The sequence below is a fragment of the Heterocephalus glaber genome, unplaced genomic scaffold, assembly GCF_053883595.1.
Source record: "Heterocephalus glaber isolate CG9 unplaced genomic scaffold, H.glaber_assembly_v1.0 deba00001608, whole genome shotgun sequence".
NCBI classification, from domain to species: domain Eukaryota; kingdom Metazoa; phylum Chordata; class Mammalia; order Rodentia; family Bathyergidae; genus Heterocephalus; species Heterocephalus glaber.
This window is the reverse complement of record NW_028258379.1, coordinates 1,652,842-1,666,214: the sequence shown is the minus strand read 5'-3', so window position 1 is coordinate 1,666,214 and position 13,373 is coordinate 1,652,842. Positions and strand designations below refer to the sequence as shown.

The following is a 13,373-nucleotide window of genomic DNA, read 5'->3' as shown; positions in this document are numbered from 1 at the left end:
GGCCGGCGGTTGGGAGGGGTAGAGACACTAGGCAGTTTCTGAATTGTCCTCTGAAATGCTGTCCCCTAGATGTTGAAAGTAGCCCTCTTATTAAGAAAGTAGCCGTCCAGACCTTGAGGCCACTGAATTAATATTCCCTCTGGAATCAAAGGACCTTTCTTTGAAAGAGTTGTCCAATTTTCAAGTCACATTAGGTAACTGCCGGTCCGGGAGCGTGGCCTGAAAAGAATGTCGGAGTTTCCCTTCAGGTATAGGTGCCTGGGGGTCAGGGGGAGAGGGAAAGGCAGGGGGTGGAGTGGGAGGCGGGTGATCGACAGGGATAGAATCGGTGTCTCCTCCTCCCTCGGAAGCGAAGTAGCCAATGAGGTGGCGCGGCCGGCCCGGCCTGGCCGCCAGTGCCATATAGTATGCAGCAACCGGAGGAGTCACGTTGGGGGAACGGCAGAAAGCAGCTATCCGTTTACACTACTTTGCTCAAGCAGCTATCTTAATGGTGACTGCGTGGCCGGGGGGAAACCTGATCGGCCAGATCCAGCCGAAACCAGGAGGGAGGGAGTGGGCTTTCCGGAGGGGGGGAGGGGGGAGGGAGACGAAGAAGGAGGAGTGAGAGAGGGGGAAAGAAAGAGTAAAAGAGTGCGAGGGAGTGAGGGAGGGAGGAAAATAAACAACAAAAAATGTCCTCTTCCTCCCCCACCGGGCAGATCGCGAGCGCGGCGGACATCAAGCAGGAGAATGGGATGGAAAGCGCCTCGGAAGGGCAGGAGGCGCAGCGCGAGGTGGCGGGAGGCGCGGCGGCAGGGCTGAGCCCCCCAACTCCAGCCCCGTTCCCTCTGGAGCCGGGGGAAGCCGCGGCCGGGGCGGGCCGCGAGGAAGGGGCGGCGGCAGAGCCGGTCCCACTCCACTCGGAACTTCTGGGCGGGCACCGCGCCGCCGCCGCCGCGCAGCCCCCGCTGGCCTTCTCGCCGGACCACGTCGCCTGCGTGTGCGAGGCGCTGCAGCAGGGGGGCAACCTGGACCGCCTGGCCCGGTTCCTGTGGTCCCTGCCCCAGAGCGACCTGCTACGTGGCAACGAGAGCCTGCTGAAGGCGCGGGCGCTCGTGGCCTTCCACCAGGGCATCTACCCGGAGCTGTACAGCATCCTCGAGAGCCACAGCTTCGAATCGGCCAACCACCCGCTGCTGCAGCAGCTCTGGTACAAGGCGCGCTACACCGAGGCCGAGCGCGCGCGCGGCCGGCCGCTAGGCGCCGTGGACAAGTACCGGCTGCGCAGGAAATTCCCGCTGCCCCGCACCATCTGGGACGGCGAGGAGACGGTGTATTGTTTCAAGGAGAAGTCGCGCAACGCGCTCAAGGAGCTCTACAAGCAGAATCGCTACCCTTCGCCTGCCGAGAAGCGGCACCTGGCCAAGATCACCGGGCTGTCCCTCACCCAGGTCAGCAACTGGTTCAAGAACCGCCGGCAGCGCGACCGGAACCCCTCGGAGACCCAGTCCAAAAGGTGAGCGCCAACTTTCCCCCTCCTCCTGCCCCCGCGCTCCCCACCCCCCTCCCAGCTTTCTTCTCCCGGCGCTGCAAACATGGCGCTTACCTTCCCCACAGCCCGGCCGGCTGCCCACCTCTCCCCGCCCCCCGCCGCGCCCCGACCCGCAGGGCCGCCCCTCCCCCCGCGGCCCCCAGAAGTTTCGTCGCCCGCGAGGCCCCGGTCCCCGCCCCCACCGCGCCGCGCCGCCGGCTGCCTGCCCCCCTCGCGCCTGCTCCGGAGTTGCCACGCGCGCCCTTGGCCCGGCGGGCGCAGGGAGCGCGCGTGGACGCCGGGGTGCAGCTCTCCGGGCCGCTCCCGCGCGAGCTTCCCCTGGACTCCCTGATCCGCGGGGTTCGGCTGTTCCCCCCCTCGGGCCTGCCCTGGATGGAGGTCGCCGGGGGCCGCTCCGGAAGGCAGAGGGCGTTCGAAGGGGGCTGGTGGCCCAAGTGGGTCTGGGGACGTCGAGGTTTGAATGTGACAGAGTTAATCATTCACCCTGCCCGCCGCGGTTCTTCCGCGGCCGCGGCAACGTGGGGAGCCGGCGCGACTCGGCTCTGCCGTGTTTTGAAACCTGATTCTGAACGACTTCGGATCGGGTTTCAGCGCCGCAGGGTAGCAGGGCCGGAGGGCCGCTCGGGGCCCCAAGCCGGCGGGTCCGCCTCCCTCTGCGCGGCGATCGCGGGTGGATGCGTGGGGGACCGGTTCCCTGGAGGGGCAGCAGGAGAGGAGGGGGTGCTGCCGACTCGGCCCTCGGCGGGCGGACTGCCCTCCCGTCGGGTTGGGACTGTTGGAAGGGCAGGTTTTTCTCCTCTTCGGTAGAAAATACAGGGACTTCCACCTCTTTTGTGTCCTCCGGAGCCTGGACACTTGGGGTGTGCGTGTGTGTGTGGAGTTGGATGAGGTAAAGTAAGGAAAAGGTCGCCTAAAGACTTGCGGCTCCAGCCCTTCGGGGACTGGGGAGGAAAGATCTGAGCGTCCTGCGCCGAGGCCGGGGAGCCGCCCGCCCAGCCAGGTGGAGGTGACCCGCGCGCCGCCGCCCGCTCCTGCCCGGCACCCGGCGGGCCCGACGACCGCCGCTGTCCTCGTCCAAGGAGGGAGGCTCAGCCCCCGAGTCTGGCCCCGGGTAACCAAAACAAAACGCGCCCGCGACGAGTGAGAGCCCCCCCGCAGGTCTGCGGAAGTTAGGCCGGGCCCTGCCACCTGCCCCACGCCCGCTGGGGGCCGCGGATCTCCGGGAGCGGGCAGAATCGGCCGGGCTGGGCCAGAGGGTAGGGAGCGGCCACCGCGCACAGGCACAGGCCAGCTGCCCTCCTGCAGGCTCCGCGCCCCCGCCAGCGCGGTCCCTGGGCTCCCCGCCCCCACACCGCACAGCCGACTTCACCCCCTCCCCATTAAACACACACACCCCGCCCAGTTGCCTGGTGTAGGCCCCTCTCCGGATCTGTCTCCCACCCGTACCCCGGGTGAGTCACCCTCGCAGACGGCGACGGCAGCTCAGCCTCAGCTCATAAATCAAAGCGCTTTCTGCGCTCCTGGCCCCGCAGCCCAAAACCCGGGTAATCCCCTCCCCTCTCCATGAAAGCAAACAGACCGCGGGCCACGGCAGCACTGTCGGACCCTTTGGTGGGCCAGGTTCCACCAGGAATCCAGACTGCCTCAAGAACCCCACCACTCCTCTCTGCCTAAGTTGGGGAGCAGAGGAGCACAGTCTTGCCTGGAACCAGACCAAGGGCTCTGGAAGGGGGTCTGATGGTTACAAGGCCACTGAGTGACCCACACTTCACCCCCAGTCACCAGGTCACTGGATGGACTGTTAAATAGGTTCCTCTGGCTTCGAAGGGACTGTACAGAAGTGTTCTTGGATTGAAAGTGTGCTTCCTACAAGGACAGACACTTTTTGAATGAGAGTTGTCAGTCTGGTGGAGTAGAGAAAATGGACTCTTGTTAATGAACTGGCAAATACAGTTGAATACTTCACACCTCCTGCCCCTTTGGCCGTTCCTCTTACCTCCCAAATAACTCTTAACCTGAGTTAGTTGGACAGTAGGGGGGTCCTACTCCTGAACAGAAAAAACTGTAGTGTAAAAGCAGCATGTTTCACAGTAAAGAAAAGCACTTTACTGCTATATAAAGGAAAATACTCTCCTGTGAGTCCTATTTGCTAAATTTATATCTTCCAGATCATTGGCCTTTCCCTGAATTTATTGTTATTTAAAATTATTAGGATCTGAGAGTTCATCTTCCCAGATTCTCTGGCTGGTCGGAGAAAGGCCTCAGAGCTTCAGTAAGGCTAGCAGACATCCTGCTATGCTTTCCTTAAATACTGCCTTTAATGGATTTAGAAGCTGTCTTCTAAACAAACGGCACTGTGTGCAGTGGCATCTCCTTGACCTTCTGAATGTCTTGGTTTCCCCCTGTACAGTGAGTCAGATGGCAATCCCAGCACTGAAGATGAATCCAGCAAGGGACATGAGGATTTGTCTCCTCACCCACTCTCAGGTTCATCTGACGGTGTCACCAACCTCAGCCTTTCCAGTCACATGGAGCCAGTGTATATGCAGCAAATTGGAAATACTAAGATACCATTAAGCTCTTCTGGAGTTTTGTTGAATGGAAGCTTGGTACCTGCAAGTACTTCACCTGTCTTCCTTAATGGTAATTCTTTTATTCAGGGACCCAATGGAGTTATCCTTAATGGATTAAATGTGGGAAATGCGCAGACAGTGTCACTGAATTCACCAAAAATGTCTTCCAACATTGTGAGCAATGGTATAGCCATGACTGACATACTGGGGTCTACTTCCCAGGATGTGAAGGAATTCAAAGTCCTCCAGAGTTCTGCTGCTAACTCAGCAGCCACCACCTCCTACAGCCCCAGTGTGTCGTTCCCAGGGCTGATAACCAGCACTGAGGTGAAAAGAGAAGGCATTCAAACAGTGGCTTCCCAGGACGGAGGCTCTGTAGTGACTTTTACTACACCAGTGCAAATTAACCAGTATGGCATTGTCCAGATCCCTAATTCCGGAGCAAACAGCCAGATCCTTAATGGGAGCATTGGATTCTCTCCACTGCAGCTGCCTCCTGTGTCAGTGGCAGCGTCACAAGGTAAAAGCCTCATTTGGTACCATAATACACCAGTGGGCGTGTTGGTCAGCTGCTATAAAGGATGCATTTAGTGAGAGCTATAGATTGATGTTACTGTTCGGGTACCTCATTGGCTGCCACAACTGCACAATAGCTTGATGAGAATATCCTTCTCAACACCTATGTAATACTCAGCTTGCTTCATTCCCTCACATCATGGGGATGGGCTTTTATCTTTGCAAAATTGAGTGGAAAAGTACAGTTCCTAGCAAGTCTTGCCAAATCTACAATAACAAATATAGTAAGCCAATCAGTGCTTATAAAATAACCCACTACTTCACACTTAATATTAAAAATTAATAAAGTTGCTAAAAACAAAATTAATCAAGCAGCTGGTAAGGATGTATACACCTTACCTAAGCATTATTTATTTGACAAAAATATGTTCTAAAAGAACAAGCTAAAAAGACCAAATGAATTTTATTTGAAACCTGTTCCTCTTATAATTAAAACAAAGACCTAAAAGAAAACCAGAGTAATATGTAATACAGTGTCTGTTGCTCTGGATGTATATTTACCCCCAAAATATATGGGTTTATTTATGAAGACAACTCTAAGCCTTATGGTATATGCTGTGGATTTACTAATAGAAATTTGCTAAGCACTGATTTGAAATTTGGGAAACCTGAGACTGATACGACTGAGGTTCTTTGTTGCCTTTAAAGCAAGTCTGGCTCACTTGTCATTTTCTTTATATAGAAAGAGAAATGGTTAGAATTTGGCAGTTACATAGTCCCATAAATTCAGGGCTGGGAGATATAGATGCATATGTGACTTCCTATAAGCAAATATGAAAGTCAAGATTTTTACAAAACCAAACTTAAGGAATTGTTGGCCTTGAAGGTCATCTTTCTATAAGGATAGTTTACCAGAAAGAAAGAAAAGCAGTTTCTGCCCAACTGTGTTGTTTCCACAACTGTGGTGTACTTGAGCTTATTGGAGACATGAATGGGAAAATGGTTGTAAATTTCATTCTATAAGTTTGTTTCTCTTTAGGCAAAGTGGTAATATAACACAACAGTCCTGCAGTGTGGCTGTGCCAAGTTGTTCGTTTTTCCAGGTTATAGAAAGAGCCAAGCCTAGTTACTGGTCAATGTGGGAGAAAAATATGAAAGCTGCAATATTTAGTTTAACAATAAGTTAATGTATATCTCGCCTCTTTTCCCTCTTTAGGAAAATTTCTAAACAAAGGTAATGTTTTATAGACAACAAATTTGAACAGAAAGTATGAGTATATGCATTGAGGAGGACAAAAGCAAAAGTATTTTTCATTTGCAATCTAGCAAAGTGGTACCATAGAAAATTTTTGTGAACTAATAATTAAGTTTCTAAGTGAGATATTTAAGAGAAGTAAGAATAGAATTTTTGTTTAAAATAGCTAAGAGCAAATAACAAGACTGTCAATTCTTGGAATCAAAGGCATAAGTTTCACCAGATGGGTCCAATAAGCAACATTCCTTTATCGTAGTTGTGTATTATACTTCTCAATAAAGCATTTTGGCGATTCGACCTTTCTCAAAAAAGTATATTAAGCCTTCTTTAAAATGTCTAGACAAGGTCGACTTAACATTCTATAGCTGTGATTTGTTTTTAAAAATAGAATATTTGTATCTTTTATTCACTTTATGATCTGAGAAAGTGAGATTTTTTTTCCTGTCATCATTACAATTTACACCTATGATTTTCAGTTGGATTTTTAAACTGATTTTAAAATTAGTGTTCAGTTTATAACTCTTTGTAGTTATGCTTAGTCATCTTTTAGATCACATCTGCTTTTCTCCACTTATATATGTTATAATTTCTACACATACAGAAAAATTATTTTACTTGTATTCAATAGCCATTGGAAAAATGTTGCTGTAATGTGTTATTTATGACTATTAAAAATAATTATTTTAGGGCCAGGGATTTAGCTCAGTGTTTCCACCATCTGCCTCGCAAACTAAGGACCCGAGTTCGATCCCCGGTACCAAAAAACATAATTATTATTATTTTGTTCACATGTACACTAGTAAACAATTTTACAAACACAAATATACAACAAAATAAACCTATTTCAGATGGTTTTTTGCTGAAATATAGCAGCTTACAAGAATTTTAAACCATACTTACAGTGAAGCCAAATATTTTCAAGTAAAAGCAGTTGTTTTTCTTTTTTTTTTTAATATTGCCTGAACAAACATTTATGTTAGGGAATAGCTTGATGTTATGTTAGGGAATACCTAGAAATGCTTTTGTTAACAACCAGTGTTTCTGTGATGAATACTTCCTAGTGGTTCCATTTGTAAAAGGAATTCATATAGTGTTTTCTCCCTTATTCTCCTTTAGAAACATGCCTTTGCATTAGAGTACTTAAAAATGTTTCAAATACATAAACAGTCCAGTAGAACATATTTATCAGTATAGGTGGTAATATAATCGCTATTATTCAAATAATTCAAGAAAGGATATGCTGTAGGTGATTACCCCATTTAACATTGGGCTGTTGTCCCAAACAGTAAGACAGTCTAATTCAAGGTCAAGGTAAATAGCCCCTCTGAACTGTGTAACAAAACTCTCCTCAAATCTACTTTTCCTTCCATGGCAACATTTGGGGACCCGGATTATCTAATTGCCATCATTTCACTGTGCCTGTGTGAAAACTCAGAAGGAAAAGTGATTCCATTTATTGAAGGGAGGGTCTAACTCACCTACATTGTCTGAGTTATCTGATTTGAACATCTCAGCTTTCCACTTGCATTTCTTTTTTCTTTTTCTACTTCTAGTCTCTACAGACCATTATAGTGAGAGCCTCAAAAGATACAAACCTTTTAGAGAAGCATTAGCTGTGGTCCTTTATGTTGATCTGTATTTTAAAAAGCACATTTCAGTGTTGTCATTAATTCTTCCTATCACTACAATCCTGAAAATTCAGAACTGGCTCAACAAAAAAAGAAAAAGCCCTTTGAATGTTCTGTTGACCTGACATTACTTTATGGCTAGTTTGGTGAAAGTTTGCAACTTGTCTATACAAGTTTATTTGGTTAACTTTTTTTTTTTTTTTTTTTTTTTGGTACCAGGGATCAAACTCGGGTCCTTGTGCTTTCGGGGCAAACAGTGGAACCACTGAGCTAAATCCCAGCCCTTTATGTGGTTAACTTTTAAACCCCAGGGAAACTCATTTTCTGTGGCATTCTGTACCTTTCCATTCATATTTTATGTCATTACTGATCACTCCTGAACAAAAGGCATTCTACTTTGCATTTATATTTTCTACTTCTAACTGGCAGCACTAGCAATAACTAGAAACTAATTAAGAGATATCAAGTCGGTAATAATGAGCCAGATACTTAACAAATCAGAACTTGGACAAGTCTTTCTTTTTCTTTTTTTTTTCATACTTGGTTTCCAAACCAGTAGTTTTCACTTTCATTTTGTCATCAGAATTGCTTGGAAAGTTAAAACTACAGCTGTTCCAAATCAGGTGTGATAGCGGGCATCTTAATCCCATTGCTCAGGAGGCTGAGGCAGGAGGGATCACTGCAAGTTTAAGGCCACCCTGAACTACATAGAGAGAGCCTGTCTTAAAAAAAAAAATTTTTTTTTTTAGTACAACTGTTCTAGGCAAAGGATGTAGCTCAGTAGTAGACCACTTTCGTAGAATGTACAAGTCCCTGAGTTCAGTCCCCAGCACTGCAAAAATTATTATTAGGCTAGTGGAGCGTAGCGGTACACGTTTGTAATCCTAGCTATTCAGGAGGCTGAGGCAGGAGGATCACAAGTTCAAGACTAGCCTGGACAACTTAGTGAGACCCTGTCTCAAAATAAAAAATAAAAAGGGGCCAGAGATGTAGGTTCATGCAAAGGCCCTGGGTTCAATCCCTAGTACAAAAAAAAGGTTTAAATTATTAAAGGGACGTGTCACTTCTCCGTAGATACTGTACCTGAGGGGGAAAAAATCATGTGTATAAAGAAGTAACTTTTTCCTTTTTATCACCTCCATCAATGCTAATTGGTACTTTACTTTTTTCTAGGTAATATTTCAGTAAATTCAAGCACTTCAGATGGGAGCATATTTACAAGTGAGTCTGCCACAATTCAGCAAGGAAAGGTTTACTTGAGCTCTCTTGCTCCCAGTGCAGTGGTATACACTGTTCCTAATTCAGGCCAGACTGTAGGATCTGTGAAACAGGAAGGCTTGGAAAGGAGCCTGGTATTTTCTCAGTTGATGCCTGTCAATCACAATGCACAAGTAAATGCAAACCTGTCTTCTGAAAATGTCCCGGGGAGTGGCCTTCATCCACTGGCCCCCTCGCTAGTTAATGTATCCCCAACTCACAATTTTTCCCTGACTCCCCCTACTCTACTAAATCCCACCGAGCTAAATCATGACCTTGGTGATAGCCAGCCAATGTCTGCACCTGTGGCAAGCAAATCTACCGTGACCTCTGTCAGCAACACTAACTATGCCACACTTCAGAACTGCTCCCTTCTTACTGGTCAGGACCTTTTGTCAGTCCCGTTGCCTCAGGCTGCCCTTGGGGAAATAGTGCCTACAGTTGAAGACCAGGTAGGTCATGCCAGCCCAGCAGTTCACCAGGATTTTGTCAGAGAACACCGACTGGTTCTGCAGTCTGTAGCTAACTTAAAGGAGAACTTCTTACAGAATTCTGAGAGCAAAGCAACAAGCAGCCTAATGATGCTGGACTCCAAATCTAAGTATGTCCTAGATGGCATGGTTGAGACAGTCTGTGAAGACCTGGAAACAGATAAAAAAGAGCTTGCCAAGCTCCAAACTGTCCAGTTGGATGAAGATATGCAAGACTTATAAACTTTTATTTCCTACACTCCCCTCCCTACTTTCTTTTGGCATCAGCAGCAGATCTTTTCGTGTGCCCCCGAAAGACATAAAGCATTTTCCCACTTAAAAGAAAACACTGCTTTTTTAAGTCAGTGCATTCAAGAGACTTTGAATCGATCTGCATGAAGATCACAGTTGAATACACACTAGTAGAACTGCATTGTTGCAGCCTTTTTATTCGTGTATGTTTTCTTTTAAATGGAGGCAAAGGAACAAGATGAAATGTATCAAGTCAAAGAATATCTAGTTGGCAATATAATTCTAAGGTCAAAATGGAACTTGATAAATTTTTTAATTAAAAATTACACATCTAACAAAAATATAGCTGCAGATGGTTAGAAACAATGCAATTGTTTTTGTTTACTTTGATTATATGGGCATTGATAAGATTAAGAAACAGAAATGGTACTCCAAACTATTGTAAGGGTGTATTTTTTGAAGTTAAGTAGCTTAATATATATATATATATATATAGTATGTGTATATGCATACAGACACATTTATCTTTTTCAGCATTTTTGAGAAAGTCTTGGTTAAAGTCTGTGCACATTTCCAGATGTGGTTGCTAGCAGTTCAAGGTAGCTGAGAAAGTTTGAAACTCCACTAAAAACTGAAACTTCAGTGTGAATGTAAATATATCAGTACTATAAGCAAGATTTGAGTAAGTACAGTGAATTTTATTTATACCGTGTATTTTTCTCTTATACTTCAGGCGCTATGAACTAAAAAGAAAAATGTTTTCTTACTGTTTAATTTATTTTTATTGTTTGAACAGGAAGTGAACATTGTTTCCAATAAAGTTTTACTTTTTGTAGGATTTTAAAAGCAGTGACTTTTATCAGGAGTCTATTACAGTCATTATTAATAACACTGAAACAGGAATTCTAAATCCCAGTATTGGAATTTTGGTACTTCTTTTCACATCTTTATTCTTTATTTAGCAACTCTGTTTCTTTTAAATATGTTTTATATAGACTTCTATGTGCCTTTTTAACTTGTGGCCTTTTTATTAGTGGTAAGATACATAAGTGTCAACAGAAGCACTGATTGTTCTTTTCTACTATATAACAGGGTTAATTTCACCACAGAATCACATTAAGTCTGAAGAACTTAAGTTTCACTAAATATTATGTATAATGTTTGTCATGCAAATGGATAAACAACTAATTATTACTGATGTTTTTCATTATAATGAAAATAACAGCAATTAGATTACAGAAAACCATATAAAATCAATTCTCCAGGCTATGAAAACAGCCATTTTAAAGTAAAGAACAAATGTATATATTCTGTTGAGCAGAATTCTGTCCTGTTGGAACTTCATTCTCAGTGTTTTGAATTGCTTGATATACTATGACACATGATTGTTGTTTGCACTCTATGATCATGTCTTCTTTAAAAACAAATCATTTGGGTTTCTGTAAGAAGTTTGTTGGATAATGTTGTGAATTGTGTTTATAGTTACTATCAGGACTCTGAAATGCATACATTTATGTAGTGAGTAAAGTTATTTTCTGGTGTCTGAAAAGCCAGAAAAGTGAGAAAATGGTATGTTCAGAGATGACTTAAAGTTGTTAAACATGAAAATGTTGCATCTTACTTTAAGATGAGAACAAAGGGTCCATTCTATATCTCTACATGTCCTTCAGCTGAACGTGTTGAACAAAGGCTACCGAGTACTTAATTTTTGCTGTTATTGCAGGTAGAACTTGAAGGCACAAATAAAGAGCCCTATGAAGAATCCCTACCCCATTATTTTGATAAAGAACTTACATCCACTTTTTATGGAATTGGTGAATGTTCCTAAACTGCTGAAACTACATGGTTTTTGTTTTGTTTTGTTTTGTTTTGTTTGTTTTGACAGAGTCAGGTGTTTTGGAGTTCTCTTCCATTCTACAATACTTATACAGTAGCTTGTTTGTTCTTTGGCTATGTGCTGATCATGTTACCAAGGTTAATTACATGATTCTGTAGTTTACATAAAAATGATGTTTTCCACTTGATTGCTGCGGATATCAAGAGTTTATTAATTATTTTAAAATACCCATCCAGTAGGGAGATGGGAAGGTTTGAAGAGTTATATATGTTACATATATAACTGGGAAAGTTTTATATGTCTTCCAAAAATATAATAAACCCTCTCTTTTATTTAGAGTTCTTCCTCAGTTCTCCCATGTGAAAAAAAGAATAGCACAAAAACCTCAGATTTACATAGGAACCCCATTTATATTCCCAACATAGTGTAATTATAACCTTACGATTACTCCAGGTAGCTACACAATGTACCAGGTAAGAATCAATGCACATTAGAAAGAACTTACTGTTCTTTTCTTTCAGTAAAATAAAGGCCAGTTGGTATGTAGCCCAAGTATATGTGAATGGAATAATATAAACCCCATGATCTCCTTGCACAGAATTGCAAATGTAATTTTGCAATGCCAAGGGCCAGACCCAGAACCCTTGGAGTTCATGTGGCAGAATATCCTTCTTAACATAAACCAATGCTTGAAAATGCTGCAAATGACCCTCTAATGATGCCTGAAGGGCAATCAGAATGGGGTAAAGAATTCCCTTCACACCCCAACTCCTGCTACTGGCTGTGGGACTTTTTGGTGTGAGCCTATGTATGCACTCTGTCAGCCAGAGTTTGACATTTAGCTCTTAGTTACATCCAGTAAAGGACAGACTCTTGTTTGAAGAGAAGGTGCATTTGTTCCTCGAGCAAGCAAGAGCCAGCTGTGTTGTACTGCATTATATCTCATGTATATTTGTACTAAAGACTCTGAATTATACACGTTTCAGTGCCTTTCAGGTGTTGTGAAAGGCAGGTAGATGTTATAGCCATAGATTTTTTAAAATCTAGTGTAATTGCACACTGACCTTAAATTTCCCTGTATGTGCCCTTATATCATGCATGTTAACAGTCAGATTGTTGGGCATGTGTAGCAGCCTTCCCTGCTACGTCCTAGACAAGTGTGCATTAGTGCATAGCCACAAGTTCTTCATTCTTTAAAATGTTTTAGCAGATCATCTCATATAAAAAATAATTCAGGAAAGCTGTGGGGGAAAGAATTATATTTTACAAATGATGTTTCAAAGTCTTCCTAAAACTTAGATAATAGAGCCTAACAGTTATTTTGAATCTTATTAGTATATTTCAAGTTAAGTAAATATTACCACCATAAATTTTATTATATCAAATTGCATAGCATGTGACTCTTGGCTTTCAGGGTTCTCAAAAACTATTCTTTCATTGCATGTACTGTATGTTTAGAGGCAACCAGTTATACACTCAATATGGTTTTACTGTGCCTTACACAAAGAGAAATTTTATCCAGAATGTATATCATGGGGTGGGGAACAGAGTCTTTACTGCACTGTTAGGTGATGGCACACAGCATGTCCCAGAACATTTCTGTGCTTAATTACCCAACCAAAGAGATCTAAAGTATGTATGTTGTACTGTAATGGGGGTTTATGCCTGGACAATTAAGTGTTTTATTTGTTTTCTGAAATGATGTGAACTTATTTTTCTAAACACTATGCTAAATAAACTTTATATTTATACATACCCTGTGTTGAGAAATATCATTTGAGGAATATTGGTTTTAAAAATGTGATGACCTCATCTTAGTAGGCAAACAGGAAATTACGATTTTATTTATATCTGGAGAAACAGAACAAAAAACACACATTCCAAAGGCTGGCAAATACAAGGCCAATTGGAGTAATTTTGGAAAAGCTATCTGTGTACAAAGTTGTGCGACTCACTTAACTATATGACATACTCAGAGCTAAATTATAAAATTTTATCCTTAGAGTGAAGACATGTACCTTTCTCATTTGTGTGTTTCAAGTCCTGAATGT

General features: G+C 43.9%; 1 protein-coding gene across 3 annotated transcripts; it reads left to right on the top strand.

The window, feature by feature from the left end:
* Positions 1-387: 387 nt before the first annotated feature.
* Positions 388-13,075, top strand: Six4 (SIX homeobox 4). Of its 3 annotated transcripts, XM_013067795.3 has the most exons (4): positions 388-493; positions 702-1,498; positions 3,945-4,627; positions 8,680-13,075. In XM_013067795.3, exons 1-4 carry the CDS (start codon positions 491-493, stop codon positions 9,474-9,476), a joined length of 2,280 nt encoding a protein of 759 aa, XP_012923249.1. In that variant the 5' UTR covers positions 388-490; the 3' UTR covers positions 9,477-13,075. The 3 variants fall into 3 exon arrangements, with proteins under 3 accessions (XP_012923249.1, XP_021103559.1, XP_004837499.1); XM_021247900.2 differs by lacking the exon at positions 388-493 and having other exon boundaries at positions 597-1,498; positions 3,945-4,177; XM_004837442.3 differs by lacking the exon at positions 388-493 and having other exon boundaries at positions 598-1,498.
* The last annotated feature ends 298 nt before the right edge of the window (positions 13,076-13,373 follow it).

Excerpts from the sequence above, each read along its gene's own strand:
- Six4 (XM_004837442.3), top strand. The coding sequence starts at position 675 with ATGTCCTCTTCCTCCCCCACCGGGCAGATCGCGAGCGCGGCGGACATC. Across the intron at positions 1,499-3,944 it reads TCGGAGACCCAGTCCAAAAG|TGAGTCAGATGGCAATCCCA; the intron begins GTGAGCGCCAAC and ends CCCCCTGTACAG. Across the intron at positions 4,628-8,679 it reads GTCAGTGGCAGCGTCACAAG|GTAATATTTCAGTAAATTCA; the intron begins GTAAAAGCCTCA and ends ACTTTTTTCTAG.